Source organism: Nicotiana sylvestris, chromosome 2 (genome assembly GCF_000393655.2).
Source record: "Nicotiana sylvestris chromosome 2, ASM39365v2, whole genome shotgun sequence".
Lineage (NCBI taxonomy): Eukaryota > Viridiplantae > Streptophyta > Magnoliopsida > Solanales > Solanaceae > Nicotiana > Nicotiana sylvestris.
The window spans coordinates 116662848-116685915 of record NC_091058.1 but is presented as its reverse complement, the minus strand read 5'-3'; the positions used below and the strand labels follow the sequence as shown (position 1 = coordinate 116685915).

The following is a 23068-nucleotide window of genomic DNA, read 5'->3' as shown; positions in this document are numbered from 1 at the left end:
TAGGGTGGTGAGGTGCATCAGGGGTGTTAAGGGGGTGGTCATCGGCATCCTTGCCGCCGGCTTTACGGTGAAGGTGAAGGGTGGCGGCTAGGGTTTGGGATATTAGGGTTGGTCTCTGGAGACGATGAAGCCGGGGGGTGTTTGGATAGGGGCGGGGTAGCAAGGTGGGGCTTTATATATGTTTTAGAGTTTTAGATCCTGGTCGTTGGATCAAGTGAGATCTATGGCCAGGATCTATTCATTCAGGAAGGACGACGTCGTTTAGGTGTGAAGGTGGGTGAGACCGGGTAGGGAAATGGATCGGATCAGATTAACGGGTCTTAGGGGAGGGCCTGGATCCGTTGGATCAATGGGATTGGACGGCTCAGATCAAACACCCTGAAACGACGTCATTGTGGTTAAATGAGCGGCTTGATCGGGACCGTTCAGCTGAATCATATCAACGGATTAAAACAAAGGCGCCGATACGGCGTCATTTGGGGCCGTGCTTGGGCAGCCTGGGTTGGGCTGGGTCTGTTTTGGTTTTGGGCCTAATTTTTGAGGTCCAAACCGATTTTAACCCAACTTTTTTTCTCTTCTTTAATTAACAAAATTAACTAAACTCCTAACTAAATTGTAAAAATAAAAATAAAATTGCACGCATACTGGTTAACACCCACACGATTTTAACATTAAATAAAAATCACTCAATGAAAAAAAACATATATTTTTTGATTTTCTTTTTCTTTTGGAGAACTTCCGTGAAGCAAAAATCACGTGCTTACAACTACCCCAATCACACAATAAATATGTGATCATGGTAGTGGTGGGTAGACTAAGCAAATACGCCCATTTCATAAGCTTGAAACACCCATATATTGTAACCTCAGTGGCTCAAGCTTCCTTGGATAATATATACAACTTCATGGTCTTCCTTAGACCATAGTAAGTGACAGAGATGTTATTTTCTTGAGCAAATTTTGGCAATCCCTCTTTGATGTTCAAGGGGTCCATTTACATCACTTTACAACATATCACCCACAATCCGATGGCCAAAACGAGGTAGTCAACAAGTGCATGGAGTGCTATCTTAGATGTATATGTACAGATAGGGGTGACAAATGGGCGGGTTGGGCTGAATTTGGGCGGGTCAAGATGTGTTAGGTCAATAAATGGGTCATTGCCCAACCCAGCCCAAAGTGTACTTGGCCTAAGATGGGCTAGGTCAAGATGGGCTAAACAATGAGTCAAACCCAACCCGCCCAACTTGACCCATGTTTTAGAACCATGCTCAACTTGCATAAAAAAAGCCTTTTATCTTAAAATGTATAAGTCAAAATTTTTTTTGGGGGTGGGGGGTGGGTGATGCAGAAAAACGAAAAAAAAGAAAATAGGAAATTAAAATAAAAAAACATAATTTTTTTTAAAATACAAAAAAAAAAAAATTGAGGGAGAGGGGGGTTTTTGCAGGGGGAGGTGGTGCAGGAAAAAAATAGAAAATTAAAAATACAAAAAATAAAGTAAAAATTGTTTGCGGGAGTGGGGGGTGCAGAAAATTGAAAATACAAAAAAAAAGTAAAATTTTTTTTGAGGGGAGGGTTTTGCGGGGGTGGTGGGTGGGGTATGGATGGTGCAGAAAAACAAAAAAACATAAAATTGAAAATACAAAAAAAAAGTAAAATTGGGACAACTAAATAAATTTCTATATAAGTTGGGTTGATATACCTTTTGTTTTGGGTGAGTTTTATGGGGAGGGGGTTTTGCGGGAGGGGGCAGGGTGGGGGGATGGTGCAGAAAAACAAAAGAACATAAAATTAAAAATACAAAAAAAGAAGTAGAATTAGGGCAACTAAATAAATTTCTATATAAGTTGGGTTGAAATATCTTTTGTTTTGGGTGAGTTTCATGGGTTGTATTTGGGCTGCTTAATGGGTCAGAATTGGCTATAAAATATAATTGGTTAACTTGGGCTCAGCCCAAATTGACCCATGAGCTAAAATGTTTGTAACCCAACTCATTAATCTCTGGACGGGTTGGGCGGGTTAGATGGGTTTGAGCTCAAATTGCCACCCCTATGTATAGATAGACCCAAATATTGGGCTCACTGGTTGCCTTTAGCTGAGCGGTGGTATAATACTACCTAACACTCTACCACCAAGTTGACCCATTTTAAAGTGTTTACTGGTCAGGAACCACCCCTGCACATGCCTTATATTCCTTGCAGCTCCATGGTAGATGAGGTTGACAGGAGTCTTCAAGCTAAAGAATGAACCATAAAGCTTTTGAAGCATCATCTAGTACTGGCTCAATTCAGGATGAAGGCTTTAGCGGATAAAAAACGATCCTTCAGAGTATTCGTAGTAGGAGATATGGTCTTTGTAAGGCCACAACCTTACAAACAAATGTCACTCAAAGGCAACTCATATCACACGTTCAGTCCAAAGTGTATTGGTCCCTTTCGGGTCATTAAGAGAATTGGATCTGTTACATATTAACTACAGTTACATCCCACGCAAAAATACACTTTACATTCCATGTTTCCCAACTTAAGAATATATTGGATCTACCCAGTGGTCTCTGAATTGCCAGTCTCTCTCTCTCTTCATGGTCATATTGTACTGGATCCTGAGAGAATTATTGAAAGGGTGATCTCTAAGCTCAACAGGCAGCTCATTCATTACTTGGTGAAATAGTTTAATTGTCCCACTAAAGATAGCAGTTGGATAGATTCTCCTACTTTCAAACTTCAGTTTCCTCAATTTGCCCTTGAGGGCAAGGACTCTTAACGCGGGGGTGGGGGTGGGGGCAGTTGTTATGTGCCAATTAATTAGAAGGGGTATATTAGTCAACTCACTTAATAGTTAGTTATACAGTTAGCTGTTAAAAGTTAGTTAGTGAGCTTAGCTAATTGGTTGCTAGAGTGGTCATAAATACTTAATACATTGTAAGGAATGGATATGAAAATAACAATAAACTTTTCCTTTCCTTAGTCTTAATTACTCTTGAAGTGTCTTGTTCAGAGATTATTCTTTTCCCTAATCTCTTAGACTTACTTCCAATTTTGGAGCTCCATTGTTAGCTATGCAAAAATAGTAGTAGAAATAGAGTTAGTATTTGGTAAACTTATAGCCTAATTGTCCAAGCTTCTCCAAAGCCAAAAGTATTTTTTCTCTTCAAAAGAGATTTTTTTTAAAAAAAGTTGAAGGGTTTGACCAAACTTTCAGAAGAAAAAAAATTGCTTTTAAGTTGGAGCAGAAACATTCTTGGAGAAGCAAAAAAATTGAATTTTTCCAAAAAGTATTTTTTTGTAAAAGACTTTTGAGAAAATACACTTAGGGGTTGTTTGGTACAATGGTGGAATATCTCATGGGGTGAAATATCCCAAGGGATTAGTTATCCCACCTTCTATATGGAATAACTAATCCCACCATTTTAGCGTAAAAATTATCCCCGAATTAGCTAATACGTCAAACCAAACATAGGATAAAGTTAAACCCAAACGTTATCCCGGGATTATTATCGTTATCCCATGTACCAAACGACCCTTTAGAAGCACTTTTAAAGCTAGACCAAATATTAATTGCTGCTTAGAAGTGTTTCAAATTAATTAGCCAAACACAAATTATTTCTCACTAGAGTACTTTTAAAAAAAATATTTTTGAAAAAAAATATTCTCAAAATAAATAAATTTGAGAAACTTGGCCAAACATGCTATATTTAAAAAGGGGAGAAAGTAAATTCATTTCAAAGCAGATGCAAAGTTTTGGCCGGAAAACAAAAATTTGAATGTTAAAAAGAAGCATGAACTTTGAAGTGTAAACAAGTGAAAAATGGAGAATGTGTGAATAAAAAAATCTGGAAGGATGAGTTCATTTATCGTTAAAAGCAAAACATTGTTGATATGCCAATCACGAGGTAGAAGACAAGTGGCCCAATTCCATCCAAAACTCCAAAACAAGCGTAAGTACTCTACTCTTCTCTCTCACACGCACTAGATCGATAAACGCAGACACATTAGCCAAAGACGCAACCTTTCTTCCAAGTTTCAACAAAGGCAACAACATCAAACAAAGAGAGAGGAAAAAAAAAAGGCGTAAAGTAAAAGAAAGAAAGAAAAAAAAAAAGATGCCACTACAGAACAGTGTCCACCACTATTGGATACCTCTCCTTTTGTTGTCTTTTTCCTCCACTTACCCCCCTCCCCCACTTTCTCTACTTTCCCAACACATTTTTCCTCCATCCCAAGCTTTGTATTTTCCCTAATACCATTCCTGTTGTCTTCTCCTTCTGATTCTTTTTTTCCCTTGCTTCAAATTCCTTTTCTCATTTCCACTTTTCTTTGTCAGCTTCAGTTTCTACTCAGTATCTCCAGTCTGGGTTTGGTTCATCTCTGAAATCTTAGAAAGGGGCATGTAGCAGATACAACAAGATTGTATTTTTGGTCTTTATCAACTTACCCATCTGAGTTTCTCTCTTTCCACTTTATATTTGGGTCTGTAAATAAGTAACAATTAGTTATAGTTGTTGAGAGATTTCACTTTCAGCTTCAGTTTCTGTATAGTATTTCTGGGTTAGGTTTACTTTTGAAATCTTAAAAGGGGGCATTTGGCCGATTCAACAAGATTGCATAGTTACTTCTTTATTTGCTTACCCATCTCAGCCTCTCTCTGTTCCACTGTTGTATTTGTTCTGTAAATAATAGTCTGTGATAGTTGTTGAGGGACTTCACTCTCAAGATTGAACATTTTTCTCTGTTTTATACTGTTATTGCGTTTTTAAGTAATAATTTTTGAGGGGTGCTCTGATTTTTCCTCTCAATATGTCGCCAACTGTGGTTGATGATGGAGTAGAATACTGCTTTGCTATGGAGTATGATGGTCCACCAATAACCCATGATCTTCCACGGGCAGTTCCTATAAATGTTGATAGGATACCAGTGGCCACTGTTGTTTCACAGGTGCCATTATCCCACAAGTTAACTTTACCAGTTGTTCAACCTATTTCAGCCACAGATATAACCAAAAGATTTTCTAAGCATAGTTTAGAATCAACTGTGTCCCCTACATCTGTGATAGCTTTTCAGGGGGTAGATGAAGATGATTCTGCTAGCAAAGAATTAGCTTTAGGCTCAGAGATTACATTGTCCCCTAGCTCTGTTACTGCACTTGAGGAGAGAGTCTGTAGTAATGGGACGGCTTCTGGTCTTTCAGGCCAGTCCAGTAGTTCTAGTCCATTTGAAAGGCGTAATGGCGATGAGAGTGTAGGTGAATTTTCTGGTTTAATTAATGAATCTACTGACTTGGCATTGTCTTCCATTAGTCGTGATCATTCGCATGAATTGTTGGGAAGGGTGGGAAGTTCTGGTACTTTTAGATTTTCGAGTAGTTTTGAGAAATCCAGAGACTTGTCAAGGAGTAGTCATAATTTGAGGGCTTCGACTGGTCGTAAAGATAGAAGCTTGGAGTTAAATGATTTAAGCCAACCAGATTGGGCCTCGAATGAGTCAATTTTGAGTCTTGATTATCCGTCTTCTCGTGTTTCTTCTTCACGTAAATATGGGGATAGTTTTAATGAAACTAGCTGTGATGTTAAAAGAGCTCCTGTTGTGACTTTCTGTGATATTGAATCGGAGGATGAAGGTATTAATGAAGATGTTAGTGGTACAGAGCCTGAGGTGGTCCGACCAAAGAAAGAACCCGCAGTTAAGGTGAAGAAAGGGGTATGCTATCGTTGTTTTAAAGGGAATAGGTTTACTGAAAAAGATGTATGTATTGTTTGTAATGCGAAATATTGCAGTAATTGTGTGCTTAGAGCCATGGGGTCTATGCCAGAGGGAAGAAAGTGTGTCAGCTGCATCGGTTATCCGATTGATGAATCAAAGCGAGGCAACTTGGGCAAATGCTCTAGGATGCTCAAGCGACTGCTAAATGATTTGGAGATTAGGCAGATTATGAAGGCGGAGAAACTGTGTGAATTGAATCAGTTGCCATCTGAATATGTATGTGTGAATGCAAGGCCTCTTTCTCCTGAAGAGCTTGTTATATTGCAGAGCTGCATAAATCCACCAAAGAAGCTGAAACCTGGGAATTATTGGTATGACAAAGTATCTGGTCTCTGGGGAAAGGTGAGTAGAATTTGATTGTGGACATCATTTATTCTTTTTTCCTCAATCCTCATGATATGTTTTGTATATTGAGCACTAATCTAGAAGTAACCCAATAATTTATTATAACAGGAAGGACAAAAACCTTCACAAATTATCACTCCCCATTTAAATGTTGGAGGTCCCATCAAGCCAAATGCTAGCAATGGAAACACTCAGGTCTATATAAATGGCCGTGAGATCACCAAACCTGAGCTACGCATGTTACAGGTTAATTTTTGATACCTGAAAAACAAGGTCTGGTAATAATTCATTTTTTCTGTTTTAGACTGACTTCTGTTGATTACTTGTACAGTTAGCAGGAGTACAATGTGCTGGCAACCCACATTTTTGGGTGAATGAGGATGGTTCATATCAGGAAGAGGGACAGAAAAATACCAAAGGATATATATGGGGCAAGGTTGGATTTATGCTCGATTTGAGTTTGTTATCCTTCTTTCATTGTTGGGGGTCATTGGTAGGAATAAGAATTGATTTGCACCTGGTTTGCTCCTGTTTGAGTTTAATTACCTTATGGAAATGATAATTGTCTTATTTATGTTCCATGATTGAGTCCTTCTCGACTTATCCACTTTGCATACTCAAACATACAGCCATATCTGGTGCTCAGTGAAAGTATTTAACTTTTCAGGCTGGAATGAAGCTGGTTTGTGCCGTACTCTCTCTTCCAGTTCCTTCAAAATCATCTAATACTTGTGGAGAGCAAGTTAATAGTGTGGTTAGTCAAGCCGTACCTGAATATCTTGAACAGAGGGCACTTAACAAGCTACTTTTGATTGGATATAGTGGATCTGGTACTAGCACTATATTTAAGCAGGTGATTTTCTACTGTTAGAATTGACTCCTTCAGCCCTTGCTCTTTGCTGTTTTAGCTAATATAATTTATCTGTTATCTCTCCACGCATATAATGCTCTGATGACCAGCTCCATTGCTTTCAATTATCTTGTTTCACAACATCCTATTTCACCTGATTTACGCAGATTTGGGACTTTATTCTCTCTTGAAGAAGCATTAGTTACTATCTCAAAAAAAGTTTGGTACAACAACAACATACCCAGTATAATCCCACACATATAATGCTCTGATGACCAGCTCCATTGCTTTCAATTATCTTGTTTCACAACATCCTATTTCACCTGATTTATGTCAGATTCAGGACTTTATTCTCTCTTAAAGAAGCATTTGTTGTTGTTCTTGCTCTTGTTCCAATGCATTAATCTTCCCATCCTATCTTGCTAGATGAGAAAAAGTGAAACAAAAAAGCGAAGGGAAAGGAATTATGGGCATCTATGCCAACTACTTTGAGAAGAACCTTTTTTTAGCTTATTGTTGTTTACAAATTGTCGCTTTTGTTTGTATTCTGTCTGAGAGCAATTAGAGGCTATTCGTCTTCTTCTTCTTCTTCTTCTTTTTTTCTTCGTCTTTTTAACAATTTAGATATTTTGTGGCATACTGTAATATTGTCTTACATAGAGTTTTCTCTTTGCAAGACTTGTGCTGATGCTTCTTTTATGTTGTTGACCTGTCTGACAAGAAGAATCACTTCAGCTGCTGCGACCTGACTTGCCTTTATTATGATCTTAAAGATGTTTTTATTGGAAATTGAAGGAATGAGGTAGTAGGATGTTGAAAGATATTAAAATATAAATGATACAGAGAGATAGAGCCATAGAGGTGAAGAACTGGTTAAATTTTGGTTGTATGGGCCAGTGAGTTCTTGTTATGGTACCTCGATTTGCCAAAGTGATGCTCATTTGCCTTTTGGGTTTGCTCCATCTTGTTATATTTCTCCTCAGATTTTTATGCTTTCTAATACCAGTATAATTAGAAACGTGAACATTTAAACAATCTGTTACCTTCTGAGAAAAAAAACTAAAAAATATACTTGATGGAGGCTCTGTATATAAAACACATGTCGCTGATTTTTGTCTTAATGATGATATTATTACTTGATTTTGTTCCTTAGAAGGTAGGTTCAGTTCAGGAAATATTTCTATTTGGGCACCTCAACTAACTTCTTGATTCCCTTTCTATTTTTGGTTTTTTTTAAGCGATTTAAGTGGGCAGTTCCCATTTAGCCATGTTAATTAACTTATTATGCACCTTGATTTTTCCCTATATTGTCTTTATTTAATTTGGCTTTTATGGTTGGTAAATTAGGCAAAAATTCTTTACAAGGATGTTCCTTTCTCGGAGGATGAGAGAGAACATATCAAATTGTTGATCCAAAGCAATGTATATGGATACCTTGGTGTGCTGCTTGAGGGCCGCGAGCGCTTTGAGGAAGAGAGTTTAAATGAATTGCGCGAGGCTTCTTTGTCTTGTGACACTAGGCTGACAGGTATTACAATTTTCGGGCTCCTCCTTTTAATTGGTTCCATAAACATGATACTTCGTGTGCATCTCGTCATGTTTGTCTGGGAGCCCAGGAGACTTGAGTGTATAAATTAGTGCGATGAAATAAGTTTCCCGTCTGCGGTGAAGATTGGACGACTGTTTTAATTTTCACATAAATTGTTTTGTCTAGTTATGTGTGCTTAGAGGCTTTTATTTCCTCAGCTACTTGGTGAACCTGGATTTCTTGCAATATACCCCTTAAGTAACAATTATTGCTTATGACATCAGGGAATAGCACTGGGATTGAAAAGAAAACATTATATTCCATACCTCCGAGATTGAAAGCATTCTCAGATTGGCTTCTCAAAATAATGGCCACGGGTAATCTTGAAGCCGTTTTCCCAGCTGCAACACGGGAATATGCTCCATTAATTGAGGAGTTGTGGAATGATTCAGCCATCCAGGCTACTTATAAGCGGAGAAGTGAACTGGAAATGCTTCATGACATGCCTTGTTATTTCTTAGAGCGGGTAAGAAAATTCTATGTTGACATTTTACTCAGTTAGATGATATCACACTTATGCATAATTGCTTGCAATTGATAAAGGTTGAAGAACTTGTACCTTAGATTCTTCGTTTTATGGTCAAAGTCTACAGCTATTTCATCTCCTTCATTTCACATTTGTCCTCCACCAATGCTGTCCAAACTAAATAGACAAATATTGTTTGGCCCCAAGGAACTCTATCCCCCATAATTTTTATTTTTTATGAAGTAAATAGATTCATGGAAGGCATCAAGAAGATGCAGGATTACTCCCTTGTTAACTTTATGACACTTCATGCCTTTAAAAGAAAGAAAAAGGCTATTTAAAATAGGTTCCATCTTGCCGAGCTCAGGAGCGTGGGCTTGTGACCCAAGTGGGGGCAATATAATGATTGGAGGACTTCTTTATCAAAAATAGGTTCCATCTTAGGGCGGGTTATTGTTATTGCGACATGTGCCTTGTGACTTCGCCTATGTTCTTACGTTTGAGTACTAGTTGTAAGCCAATCTGATGCACGAGATCCTTTCTAATATCAGAGGTTATCACCTGATGGTAAATGTTACTGCTAGTGGTAGTTTTTTTTTCTTTTTGATAATACTGTCAGTTTTATCATTTTAAATTGTCACCATTATTAAAGGGACTCAAAGTTGTATTCTTGAAATAAAATTGTTGTTGTAAATTTTATGACATTATTTGTCTAATATAGAATTCTTTGAAAGAATCACTATATCAGGGGAAGATATATGTCTAATTTGCCTGACTTTACACTACTGCATTTCTTCTCTATACTGTTGATTTTGCATGCTTGCTTGGAGCTAAGGGTCTATTCGAAACAGCTCCCTACCTGCACAAGTTAGGGGTAAGGCTGCGTACTCACTACCCTCTACAGACTCCACTTGTGGGATTACAGTGGGTTTTTTGTTGTTGTTGATAAGAGTGTTGAGTACCCATGTTCTAATGTAAATTCTCTACTTTTTGGTATACTTCCTGTATACAGGAGTTCTCTCCCTTTTGATTAATACAATTTACCTTATAAAAAAAAGTGTTTGAGTACCGTAAAAAAGTGAAGTGTCTCTGTTTTGGATTAATCAAAAAGGTATGCCCAAGTAGTCTAGACCCTAAGACATCTGATAACAACTGAAATTGGTATGCGTCTTAACTTCTCTGGCAATATAGCTTGTTACTACCTTTTATGATATTTTTGATGGTTGATTTGATTACACCCGCACACTCTTGATCGGAACAAAAATTGACATCTTTTATGGTACTTTAGTGGACTAAACTTGGTTGACATTGAAAAATTAGTTTGTTTATTCCAAGTTTTTAGTATACCATGACAGAGTAGCATTTGGCTTGGATTATTTTACTGTGAGTTCCTTAATTGATTCCTACAATCTTTCACGTGTTGCTAAATTTCTCTGCATCTATTGTTTTCCTATTTCAGGCAGTCGATATTTTACAAACAGACTATGAACCTTCAGATGTGGATATCTTATATGCTGAGGGTGTTACTTCTTCCAATGGACTTTCATGTGTGGATTTCTCATTCCCAGATTCTGAAGATTATGATAATCTTGACAGCAGTGATCACCCTAATTCTGTGCTCAGGTTTGAAAAGTAAAAATTCACATTTGGTTTACTCGCCTTTGCACTGTTATGCCTTTGATGGGGAAGCACTTTTGCCTCGTTGACTTACTACTTTCTCACTTATGTGGATTAACCTAGAATGTAGTGGGTGTCATAGTAAAAACTTTCATTTATTATAGTGGTAAGAGACCCATCTCATGGCTGGTGCGTAAATCTCGGGTCCATGATAAGTAATTGATATGAGAACTGAAACCGAACGATTGGGCTGGGATTCTCAACGTATAACTTTTTTATGCAGATAATCCTTTCTTATAATTGATTTTAGGATCTGCTTAAATGAATATAGGGTGAGAAGTGAAGTAATTGATAGCCCGTCATTTACGGACTTGATAGATGTGTTGTTAACTATCTTACATTTTCTGTTACTCAGATTTCAGCTGATTAGAGTACAGGCAAGAGGGTTCATTGAAAATTGTAAGTGGCTTGAGATGTTTGAAGACGTTCGGGTGGTCATTTTCTGTGTTTCATTAAGCGACTATGACCAATATGTTGTTGAGGAAACTGGGGAGACAGTTAACAAGATGTTATTGAGCAAGAAACTTTTCGAGAGCATCGTGACTCATCCAACCTTTGATCAGATGGACTTCCTTCTCTTACTAAACAAGTTTGATTCTTTTGAGGAGAAGCTAGAACATGTTCCTTTGACCGAATGCGATTGGTTTGACGATTTTCATCCAATCGTTAGCCGGAATCGCTCCAACAGCAACTCCACCAGCATCAACCATAGCCCTTCGTTGGGCCAGTTGGCATATCATTATGTTGCAGTAAAATTCAAGAGGCTGTTTTCTGCTCTCACTAACAGGAAGCTGTATGTTTCACTAGTAAGAGGTTTAGAGCCAAAAACAGTAGATGAATCGCTCAAGTATGCAAGAGAGATAATTAAGTGGGACGAAGAGCGGCTAAACTTCAGCTTGAGTGAGTACTCATTTTATAGCACTGATGCAAGTTCCTTCTCACATTGAACTCAAAGCTTCAAACAATTATTTTTCCCCAAAAGAAAAGTTATGTCCATAAGAGGTTGTACTGTATATACTGAGATGGATTACATTACACTGAGATGGTAAAAGAAGAAAGCAAAAGCAGAAACAGTGGGCAGATGATCTAAGTGCTTTGGTTTGGCCTTTTGGGTTATAGACTTCAGTTTGTTCAAATCTAACGCAAGTGAACAGAAAAGTGGATCCTTTTAGGACCGAGATACGTTTGCCAATGAATGTGCACAAACACTTCTTTTTACAGAATAGGCTTGTAAATGGCTAATTTGGTATAGATTTGACAATTTTTGTAATATTGTACGTCTCTCTCCGGTAATGTAATCAAATTGTAGAATATAGGATTTAACCAAATTAGAGTGGAAGATGCTCGCTAACTATATGCTCTATGTGTGTATCTCTGTTTTTTTGTTCGTTTGTACACGTAAGTAATCCTCTAAAATGCCTGGCAAATGGGAAAAGGAGGAAAATTATTAAAATAGTTGAATCAGAATCCATCACCATAGAGAAAATGACAAGTTACAAAATTGATATCTGGAAACTCAAATACTATCACAACTTATTTCATTTTATGCCAGGTAACCAAAAATTTCTTTTTTACAAAAACTCATGGTTCACTTTGTCAAATTTCAATTTGATTTTATCCAATTGTAGTATCTCTCACTAGAACAGACTAAAATCATGGTTAATGCGTCAGTGTCTTCTTTATAAAATCCTACAGCGCCAAGTGAACCTGTCCAGCAGATGGAGATCAATATTGGCATTAAATGTAAGGTCTAATGTTTAGAATTACAGTACAAAGAGTCCAAGATAGCTCGAATTGGAAACTGGCAATTCATATGAAATGGACTTATTTTGTTCCTATTTCTAATGGGATCTCGTGTCAGAATGCATTGAATTCATTTTGGCAACATCATTCAATAAAAGGTTATACGATTAATTGGTTTAACCGACATCATTTCAGATTATGGCAAATGATACAAATATGGAAATTCAGAGTTTTCATCTCTGATTTTATCTTTAGCCTCCTCAGGGGAAATATTAAACGGCTGTGAGGGGTCAAGTTTTCATATTTCCTCAAATGAGCTCTGCAGAAAAGGTGTAAAGAGACTTGGAACTCTAACTAGAAATAGCAGCTCATTTGGAAGATGATGAAAATGTGTTCAACACGTCAAACGTCCAAGTTGTGGTCCATACTATTACACTCTGCTCATTGAAAATAAAGTTTATTCCATCTTTCTTTCTTCTTCAAAGAAGCACAATTTTATAAAGCCTCCTCGCTTTACTTGTTTTTCCTTTGCTCTTTTTTTCTTCCATAAACCAAACTTTGTTATCAGGAAATGGCTACAACCTGTGAGAGGTGCAAAGTGATTGAGAAGCAAAAGTATTGGGAAGAGTTCGATAAACATCGGTTCTTCAAAGTAATGATGAATGATTTCAGGCCTAGATTGGTGAGTAAGCCTCTACTATTCTTTCTTTCTTACATCTTTTTTTTTTTCTTAAAAAATGCAGAGTTCTCTCCTCAAATTTATGTATTTGTAGCTGACACATTTTTGGGTTCTCTTCAGCGCATTCCACACAAGTTTGTGATAAATTTAAAGGACAGTTACAAACTGTTGGGCCGAAAAATTCTTAGGGGTCCCAGTGGCAATACATGGACAGTTGAGGTTAAGAAAAGAGAAGATAATGATTATGTGTTTTGCAATGGTTGGGAACAGTTTGTCAAAGACCATTGTTTGGAAGAAGCAGATCTGTTAGTATTCAAGATGAAAAGCTTTTCATGTTTTGATGTCACTATTTTTGACCTTAGTGCGTGCGAGAAAGAGGAGACTTTCTTTGTCAAGAAAAATAGGAACCCATGTAAACATCCAGATGAAGTAACAGATGAACATACAAGTGATCAAGAAGAGAGTAGTGAAAATGGACATTCAACTGAGGAAGAAAGTTATGGAAAAAAGTATGTGTTTCATTCATCTCAGCTTAGAAAAGGGAAGAAGATGAAGAAAATCTTGATAGCCAAGCAGCAGATCAATAGGAAAAGGGAATGTACACCTTCCTCAACGTGCAAGAGAAACATTGAACCTGGTTAAGTTTAACTCTTCTTTCAATTGCACTTGTATTCTTTTGAATCTGTCTCTTTTTTTTCTTCCTACATTTTTTATGGATTCTGATTTGGAGAAATTGTTTGTTCAGAGGAAAAAATGCCCATATTCTCAAACCGACACAGAGAGGAAGTTTTTCAACAGGCTTCAAGACACAAATCTTCTGTGCCTTCTTTTCTAATGACAATGCAGCCTACCCATGTCTACTTGGGTCAGCTGGTATATGTTCTATTGTCCTTCTATAAACTAACAACAATAGGTTAAAATACACGAGAAAGTAAAAATTCTTTATACCATAAGTGTATATAAGTTAAATCCTTCCTGTTTAAACATTAGCCAAAGTGATAGTAGTATGTAATCAGAGGCGGACCTACGTTGTAAAGAGAGGGGTCACGGACATCCAGAAAGTTTAGCAAAAATTACACCCTATATACAAAGCAGATTCTGGTTGAATGTAAAAGTACACCCCTCACTTTCAAATCCTAGGTCTGCTTGCTTCTGTTAATATAATGTATGTCGCAACTGTTGATTTCTCTCTCTATATTCACTAGCAACCCACCATCAGTCTAGTTTTTCGTGTGTCCTTTCAGCTGTTTTTGTGTTAATCTAGTTTGTTGAATATATGTGCAAGCAGAAACTGCCAAAGAAATTGGCAAACAGATACATGAGGAAGAAATATGAGACAATTAACCTGAGAATCCCTTCAAGTGGAAGGAGGTGGGCAGTTGCAGTTAGTTACAGACAGGAAGGACTTGTGATGCAGAGTGGTTGGGAAGATTTTGTTATGGATAATGATTTGGAGGAGTTTGATATCTGCGTCTTTGAACTAGCTCAAGGAGGAAAGCACAACTTAATACCAGTTGTTTTAGATGTTTACATATATACATCGTGTTAATATGAGACCATCTTGTTCCAACAGCACATCTATTGACTAGATTGCTACTTGATTTGCATTTGAGATTTAAGTATGTTATGTTCTTCTATCATGGACAGTTAAAAGTACCTAGTTGTCTTGTGATATTGGTTGGCTTGTTTTGTTAATGTATTACTCTGGGATTTCAATAATTTTATTCAGTATTTTTCTGTTGTATTTATTTTTTGTGCCTTTCAAGTCATTAGTACTTTAGGAGTTGCGATGACTATTTTAATGAAATAATTCTGGTAAAAATATTGAACATCATCCACAAATAAAACGAGTCTTGCAAATCAAGCAAGCAAACAAATGTTAAACGCAAGTATTTAAAAAAAAGAAGGCATTTCCTCTTTCACTTCCCTAATTTCCCAGTGTAATAGGGAAAAAGGGTGCTTGCCTAGAAGGCATGACTACTTGTTAAAGTCTAGACCAACGTTGTTCTCTCTTTTTGAGGAACCAAATTTCGTAGTGTTTGGTTAAATTAAGTGGGAAAGGAAATAGTACCGCTGGAATTGTTTGGCCATGAATCATATACTGTTTTGACTGTGAGTATTTGTAAATATTGATCTTCAGTATTTAAAATTGCATAAAATTTTGTAATAGTGGTTTTTGTGTACGGGTAAAACCAGGGTAGTAAGCACCTGATTTTCCGACGAGGCAAACGAAGCAAGGACATAACTGCAGGGAATCAGATTTGAAGCCAGGAGCCTCTCGCATCAAGGCCCGAGCAAAACACCTGCCCTCGGAGTCATCGAGACCATGCTCCCCGGTCCGGTTCGAGTTCCGGGACCTCGGAGAGCATTACCGAACGGATGGGTCGTGATATCCGTGTCCGACCGGATGTCACGGCGTGAATCTCAACCCGTATCAATAGTAGATCAGCGATTAGCGAAGAGAAAGATTTTTATCTTTTTTAGAGTTGTACTTAGGGTAAAACTCCCTTACTATATAAAGGGGAAGCTGATTATTCATTAGACACATTATAGCACATATATCAAGGCAATATACATTTGCTTTCTCTGCTTCTAAAGATTATTCTAAGTTCTTAGATTTATTCATAGCCCTTCGTAAGGGTTTGGTTCCGAATCAAAGGCAGGCTAATTGTCTGGATCACAATCGAGCTCGAACCCTGTCTTACAACTGGTTTGACCATTTATTCTATCTTTAATCTGCTCATCTAACGTTATTAATCACTTGTATTGAATTAGTTCACATATTCTTAAAACCACGTAAGAATTCGGTTGTTATCCATTTTAAGGGTAAACATGTTTGAAAGATATTTCAAGTGAAATACTAATGTATACTCACACAATTTTTATTTTTTACAAACATTTTTCAGTTTCTAAAACTGAAGTTCATGTCTAAACATAATTAAATTTTTATTTTTTTAAAAAGAATTTAAACCTCAGATACATATATTTGACATATTGTTCCAAATGCCTAGGAAGTTTTGAGTAAAATATTAAGTATCCAAATTTAAACTTAAATACTAATATTGCTTTGGATGTGTTGGGGAAAAAAAGACTAATTTGGAAGTATATTTCAACATAAGAAATTATATCTGCTCTCAAATCTTCAACTTTCCCCAATTTTATTTCCAAATAAAATTCATGTTTAAATTCAACTTAAAATTTTAATAAATTTATCAACATTAAATACTCTTTTCTTAAGCTTTTAACTCTTGTATTGTCCTAAATTCCTAATAATACGCCCCCTCCCCCCAGCAACCTTTAATTAAATAAGTCTGTCTAGAAAAAGAAATAACAAAAAAAGAAGAGTAAAAATGGTGATATATGCTTAAACCCTGAGCCCAAATTCTCCGTCACCTGCCACCACCATGCGCCACTTCCTAACCTCTCTCCGCCACAACCAGCTACATCACCGCCGCATAACGCCACGTATCCATTTCATCTTCTGTGCAAACTACAAGCCCCAGAAACCTCAACCACCACCATCCCCACCGTCTATTCCAAAACCTCCAAAAAAGCCGGTGACTTTCACCCATCACGGCGAGTCATGGGAGGACCCTTACAGCTGGATGTCGCAACTCAATGACAAAGTAGCCATGCGACACATGGATGCGTACATGGAACAAGAGGAGAAATACACTGAAGCCGTTATGTCGGATACCGAACGCCTCCAGTCCAAACTTCAGTCCGAAATGGGCTCTCGCTTGTCTAATGACCTCTCTACCCCTCCCCTTCGTTGGGGTCCTTGGTATTCTTCTGCTTCATTTTATTTGTTAAAATTTTCTTGGTGCATTAAATTGAGCGGAATGGATATAGGTGATTTATACAGCCTACGTCAATTAGTTTAAGATTAAGGCATGGATTTAAGTTACACGCACTGACAGTGTAATGAATTTTTTACACCATTACTGTAAATTAACCTGGTAGTAATAACAGGTTGCTTACTATTTATTAAAGATTACCAATCAATGCTATTACATAGAGTTACCCGCAGTTACCTTTTAAATGACCTCATTGTATAAATTATTTTACACCCATAACTTAATTGATTTATTCATTTGGATACATATCCCGTTGCTGTTGGGATTCTGAAATGTGATACTTGTGTTTACTGTATGGAGGTGGATATTGGTCGCCGCAGGTTGTACTATAGGCGAGTGGAAGAAGGGAAGCAGTATCCAGTGCTGTGTAGGAGGTTAGCGCGGGCGAATGAAGATTTCATTTCCAATAAATCTCCTTCAGCAGGTTTTGATTTTACTTCGGGCAAGAGAATTGAGCAGAAGCTTCTTGACTACAATGAAGAAGCTGAAAAATTTGGAGGTTTAGCTCTTTCACCACTTTGTTTTTATATTGATTTCAAAATGGAGTGGAATGTATGTTGAGAAATTTCTATATCCGACCCCAATCTAGTTTGGAGTCGAGATGTTGCTGCTTTTATGGTTTGTTTTACTCATGGCGCTTAACCCTTTTTACTTTGTTTAATTAAAGGTTATGCATATGAAGAATTATCAGAAGTGTCCCCAGATCACCGATATCTGGCATACACTATGTATGATAAGGATCACGATTACTTTAAGTTATCTGTGCGAGACTTAAATTTCGGCTCACTTTGTAGTCAGCCCCAAGCTGACCAGGTTTCAAACATAGCATGGGCAAAAGGTGGACAAGCACTTTTTTATGTTGTCACTGATCAGTGTAAGAGGCCTTATAGGTTGGTAATTCACTTATTTGGCTAAAAGATTGGTCTGACATACGTTCGTTATCTCAGTTTTTTCCAATTCTTTTTCAGGATCTACTGTAGTATGATTGGATCTGAACAAGACGATGTGTTGCTTCTAGAAGAGCCTAGCGAGAATGGCTATGTGAACATAAGACATACTAAGGATTTCCAGTTTGTGACAGTACATGTATTCTCAACTACGTCATCAAAGGTGATACTTTATCAGCATTATCTAACTTTTTCTTTTTATACGGCTTGCTGTTAGATCAATCTTATGTCAATGACTAGTTCTTAGATCTTTCTCATAGATACTGCTGAGCCTTTGTCTGGCATGGTACCTGTGTGGGAATGTGAGGCTCAAGCCCAGTGCATTCTTGAGCATCACCAAGGGTATCTTTACCTCTTTACTGATGCTGCTAAAGATGGACAATCAGTTGATCACCATTATCTTTTACGCAGTCCAGTTAACTGCTCACTGAACAGAAGAAAGTGGGACGTGAGTTTTTATTGTACTGGGACTTTTATCATGTTTAATTCTAAATTGCAACCCCCCCGGGGCCTGCCATCTTTCCTTCTGCTTGCTAAATAACCTTTCATCTGAAAGCATAATACTCACTCATGGTGAGACCTTTGGCTCATAGCTTTCTCATCAAGAATGCAGAATATCTTCAGTGATGACTCAGAGTTCATAATTGAAGATGTCGATTTCAATGACAAGCACTTGGTGCTCATTTTGCGGGAGGGGCAAAATTTTAGACTGTGTTCCATTTCTTTGCCTCTGCCAAGTGTCAAGGTAATAACTAATTGTGTTCCTGATTTGTACTTCTGATAACTCTTCCTGTTTCTTCCAACCTGAAGTCATTTACTTTACTTGTTTAAGATTTCCTCGGCTCTATAAATTTTACTTTAGAAGAATCCTTTTATAGCAATTAGTTGTTGCAGAAACCTTAAACACGCAAAACCTTGATAATCAAACCAGCCTCCCCCTATCCTCAGAAAGTAGCAAAGGGTCCACGGAGACAATTATGTCCTTTTAGTTCTGTACATGGCAGACTTTGTATCTAATGATTTCAATTTACGATGGTTTCGTTCAAGGTTAGACACTTTTATCCTTGTAAGCACAATTGCTTGCTTTCCTATTTTCTTGTTTCCTGGACTCTGGGGACTTGCTCATAGGCTCTCCCCAACTAACTTCGTAGACCAGGTTCCAGAAAGTTCAGCTTTGGGAAAAAATTTGGTATTTATAACTGCAATGTTTGTTTTGAGATATTTCTCTTCCCTCTAGTCGCTGCCAGAACTAATGAACATGCGAAGAAGCATTTGCAAAGATATAGAGTGCACACAATCTACTGAGTTATGAAATAAGTTCGAGACACATTTTACATTGTAGCTTCTTACTCTATGATTTGCGATATGATGTGCATTTATTGATTGAAAAGGATAATCTGCCTGTTTTGTGTCTTTGTTCCCCTTAATAATTGTGTTCGAACAGCAGTATGTGTTTCACCTGAATTGCTTACCGTTGTTATGCTCCTCCTGTCCTTCTCTTCTCCAATTTTCCCTGGACAGGAAGAGATTAAACTCAAAGAGCTCAGTCCACAGTTTTTGCCTCTTCCAAAGAATGTCTCTCAAATTATGCCTGGACCAAATTATGACTACTACTCCTCGACAATGCGATTTACAATATCATCTCCTTTGGTAAGTACTTGTCACCTTTTGTTAATTTATTTCATATATTTTACCGTAGAATATAGTCTTGTGTAAACCAAAGCAAATAACTGTTACAGAATGAGATCTTATAGTTTGAGCTGAAAATTCATGATCTTTTATTGGACCTGTTTCAAAAGTTAGTGCGGTGGTTTTAAATGTATGATTTTGTATATTTTTGTTCTCTCTCCCTCCCTCGCCCAACCTCCAACAGGTGTGCCTATTGCAAGTAATTGAATGCTTGCATAATATCATATGTTGCGTTCACTAAATTCTACTGTTTTGATCTCCATAGAGGAGTAATGCATGATTTCTGAGTACACCTGTTGTTATGCAAGGCTGGCACAGTGATTAAAGTCCGCAATTAGCCGTGCAAAGCTATTCTTAATATTTTTACAGGTTTAGTAAGTGCTTAGTTTGTAACATGATCAGAGAGAGGATAAAGGTGGATTCTTGGGATCAACTTGTAACTTTATGATACTAAGTTGCGCATGAAATAGCCGAGGAAAACTTTGATCGTTTTATTACGTCAATGGAGTATCCTATTTGACCTCTTAGAAGAGTTTGAGGTAATGTTATTCTAGTGATGAAGACTCTAATGCAAATGTGTTATTTGCTTGTCCAAACATTTCTTGGCACTCTGTCTGTGATGATAAATTATATTATAATGTAATAATCATCAAATACTCTTATGTTTGACCAGGCATAGTTTCTGTTGAGTCTGTCTATAGCTTAAGTTCAACTAGATTTCTAGACTTGCATATTCATTAACTTCCATTGATCAGATGTTTATTTACTTAATTGTTAGAAGTATCAGGCTCATTTTGCTCTCCCAAATAGCACTGTTTGACTAAATTTCACGCTGTTTATAGATGCCTGATGCAGTTGTTGATTATGACTTATCAAGTGGAAAGTGGAATATAGTTCAACAGCAAAACTTGCTTCATGAAAGAACGAAAGTGTTGTACGGATCATCATCTTCGGCTAGTTTTATTCAGAGGCCAAGGAATTTAGGCTCTAACAACGAAGTCAATCCTGAAAATCATCCTACATGGAATGATCTTTCTGAGTTTTATGCCTGTGAAGTCTATGATGTCACTTCTTATGATGGGATGATTGTTCCTCTGACTGTTGTCTATTCGCGAAGGAGGAAAAAGCAAGCTGAGAATCCTGGATTACTTCATGGACATGGAGCTTATGGAGAGATATTAGACAAAAGATGGCGCAGTGAGTTAAAAAGCCTTCTCGATCGAGGTTGGGTCATTGCATATGCTGATGTCAGGTGCTTTCTTCTCATGTCCAATTTAGTAATATAGCTCTAAAATTTACTTTTTCTCTATAATAATGCTCGTCTATATCTTACGGGTATCCTATTCCTATGAAGTGAAGACAGGTTATATTGTTATGGAGTTATGTTGTGACTACTGCTTGACATTGCCTTTTTATTGTCTTCATTCTCAGAGGCGGAGGTGGTGGGGGGAAAATGTGGCACCATGATGGCCGGCGAACAAAAAAGATTAATTCAATTTCTGATTACATATCCTGTGCTAAATTCCTGATTGAGAGGGAAATTGTGCAAGACAACAAGCTCGCTGGGTGGGGTTATAGTGCTGGAGGGCTGTTAGTGGCTTCAGCTATAAATTTTTGTCCAAGTCTATTGCGGGCAGCAGTTCTGGAGGTCTGCCCAAAACTATTGTTTGTACTAGTGCATTTATGCACCTAAAATCATTCTTTTCCTCAACTTTCTAACGTCCCTCACCCCCACGCAACAAGAAGAGGAAAAGTGAGGAAATAACTGTTATTGAAAACTGAAAATCTTCAGTTCGGGAGTAAAAAAGGAATGACCCTTTCAGGGAATGTACAGAGAGTCAACTATTTTTCTCTGTCGAGTAAATCTTCTTCTTTAATTTTATCCTCATTTTTGACTTTACTGAAAAGGTTGACTACCTCTTTTTGTAGGTACCATTTTTGGATCCAGCAAACACTCTCCTCAATCCGATCCTACCTCTTACACCTGCTGACTACGAAGAGTTCGGGTACCCTGGGGACATTGATGACTTTCAGGCAATACGTAAATATTCACCTTATGATAACATTCAGAAATATATTTTATATCCAGCTATTCTGGTGACCTCTTCATTCAACACGAGGTAAGGTCCAAAGTTTTTCTCAGGGTTTCTGTAGATTGTTGGCTGATTCACTTCCTCTGGTTTGTTCAATGGTACAAGTTCCTTGTACAAATATGTGGCCATCGTCTAAAGCAATGTCTTTTACACTATAACATTAAGTTTGAGTTACAACTTACAACAAACTTTAGGAAAACACTCCATTTTATAAATGGGACTTTGCTTTTAGTTGACAATTTTTACTTGGAGATTCATAAATCCTGTGTTAGCACTTAGCAGCCTCTTCGCGGTCATCATAATCATCGTTATTTGAGTGTTTATTTGTCCCTTGATATTTACTTTTCAAGCAGTTCATGTGATTCCTCTCCATCTATATGATAATTCTTAGGTGGAACAAGTGTTAAACCATCTCCAGTCTTATCCACCCATCATGGCGTAGTAGGTGTTTTTCTTTCTCTTACGTACCTCATGTGCTACAGTACTATGATTGACAACTAGGACTGACCAGGTGTAAAGAACCTGATCCACTAAGAATTGTTCCAAGCTTGTAAATTAAGTGAACTAACATCCTTTTGCATGGGTTACAAAGAATTGTTCTAAGCTGTAAACTAAGTTAACTATAATCCTTTTGCATAAGTTCTAAAGAATTGTTCCAAGGCCATAACGTAAGTGAACTGTCATCGTTTTGCATACTAATGTGGAAATAATAGCAGCTCATTGTGTTGTGAAGTCCTCATAATCTTCCATGATTTTTCAGGTTTGGAGTATGGGAAGCTGCAAAATATGTTGCTCGGGTGCGTGAATATTCTGTGTATGATCCTAAACATCCAGTATTGCTTAATTTGACGGCTGATATAGTTGAAGAAAATAGATACTTGCACTGCAAGGAGTCAGCGCTGGAGACGGCTTTCCTTATCAAGATGATGGAATCATAGCTACTTGTGTTTTGTTTATTAATTTCATGTAAGATATAAAAGCTTATACCCATAGGACTATAACTTGTTTTTTTCCACCTTCCTATCAATCCAGATTGTAATACGCCTTAAAGCAGTGGATATTCCTACTAATCTTGTCCTTTATAGGCAAAGGTGCTCACCAGATAAGGAATCTCCTTTAATCTTTACTTGCCATATTCTTGTCCAACTAATTAGAGCTGTTGTTATTGAAAAGTGCGGTGCTTCTTCTTTGGATGAATGACGACTTTTCAAAAAAGTGGTTTGGTCTGATTGCATTCAAGATTATGACTTAGTTGTCGATAAAGTGGGTGAAATTCATTGGAGATTAGAATTTTAATCTCTATAGTAAAAAAACTCCTTCGGTAATTTCTTCTCATCTGTCTAAGTCTTAGTCTATAGAGTTACTTAGTAGTA

General features: G+C 37.4%; 3 protein-coding genes across 4 annotated transcripts; all 3 read left to right on the top strand.

Annotated features, from left to right (window-relative positions):
- Positions 1–4682: 4682 nt before the first annotated feature.
- Positions 4683–12043, top strand: LOC104240248 (extra-large guanine nucleotide-binding protein 1). Of its 2 annotated transcripts, none has more exons than XM_009795036.2 (8): positions 4683–6103; positions 6215–6352; positions 6438–6542; positions 6774–6959; positions 8304–8484; positions 8769–9010; positions 10470–10633; positions 11043–12043. In XM_009795036.2, the coding sequence occupies exons 1-8, from the start codon at positions 4799–4801 to the stop codon at positions 11632–11634; spliced, it is 2913 nt and encodes a 970-aa protein (XP_009793338.1). In that variant the 5' UTR covers positions 4683–4798; the 3' UTR covers positions 11635–12043. The 2 variants fall into 2 exon arrangements, with proteins under 2 accessions (XP_009793338.1, XP_070024263.1); XM_070168162.1 differs by having other exon boundaries at positions 10470–10642.
- Positions 12044–12736: 693 nt separating this feature from the next.
- LOC104240249 (B3 domain-containing protein REM16-like) lies at positions 12737–14853 on the top strand. The gene is made up of 4 exons (XM_009795037.2): positions 12737–13112; positions 13230–13746; positions 13855–13982; positions 14398–14853. Exons 1-4 carry the CDS (start codon positions 13002–13004, stop codon positions 14656–14658), a joined length of 1017 nt encoding a protein of 338 aa, XP_009793339.1. The 5' UTR covers positions 12737–13001; the 3' UTR covers positions 14659–14853.
- Positions 14854–16424: 1571 nt separating this feature from the next.
- On the top strand, positions 16425–22821 carry LOC104240250 (uncharacterized). Its single transcript, XM_009795039.2, has 11 exons — positions 16425–16893; positions 17287–17465; positions 17634–17856; positions 17935–18076; positions 18161–18361; positions 18527–18658; positions 19435–19563; positions 20445–20854; positions 21034–21250; positions 21532–21722; positions 22456–22821. Exons 1-11 carry the CDS (start codon positions 16514–16516, stop codon positions 22631–22633), a joined length of 2382 nt encoding a protein of 793 aa, XP_009793341.1. The 5' UTR covers positions 16425–16513; the 3' UTR covers positions 22634–22821.
- Positions 22822–23068: the final 247 nt, after the last annotated feature.

What these genes read in the sequence shown, in the direction of transcription:
- LOC104240248 (XM_070168162.1), top strand. Translation starts at nt 4,799, where the DNA reads ATGTCGCCAACTGTGGTTGATGATGGAGTAGAATACTGCTTTGCTATG. An exon ending in AAGGATATATATGGGGCAAG is followed by an intron (nt 6,543 to 6,773) that starts GTTGGATTTATG and finishes TTAACTTTTCAG; the next exon opens with GCTGGAATGAAGCTGGTTTG. An exon ending in CTAGCACTATATTTAAGCAG is followed by an intron (nt 6,960 to 8,303) that starts GTGATTTTCTAC and finishes TTGGTAAATTAG; the next exon opens with GCAAAAATTCTTTACAAGGA.
- LOC104240249 (XM_009795037.2), top strand. Translation starts at nt 13,002, where the DNA reads ATGGCTACAACCTGTGAGAGGTGCAAAGTGATTGAGAAGCAAAAGTAT. An exon ending in ATGATTTCAGGCCTAGATTG is followed by an intron (nt 13,113 to 13,229) that starts GTGAGTAAGCCT and finishes GGTTCTCTTCAG; the next exon opens with CGCATTCCACACAAGTTTGT. An exon ending in CAAGAGAAACATTGAACCTG is followed by an intron (nt 13,747 to 13,854) that starts GTTAAGTTTAAC and finishes TTGTTTGTTCAG; the next exon opens with AGGAAAAAATGCCCATATTC.
- LOC104240250 (XM_009795039.2), top strand. Translation starts at nt 16,514, where the DNA reads ATGCGCCACTTCCTAACCTCTCTCCGCCACAACCAGCTACATCACCGC. An exon ending in ATTGCATATGCTGATGTCAG is followed by an intron (nt 20,855 to 21,033) that starts GTGCTTTCTTCT and finishes CTTCATTCTCAG; the next exon opens with AGGCGGAGGTGGTGGGGGGA. An exon ending in ACCTCTTCATTCAACACGAG is followed by an intron (nt 21,723 to 22,455) that starts GTAAGGTCCAAA and finishes ATGATTTTTCAG; the next exon opens with GTTTGGAGTATGGGAAGCTG.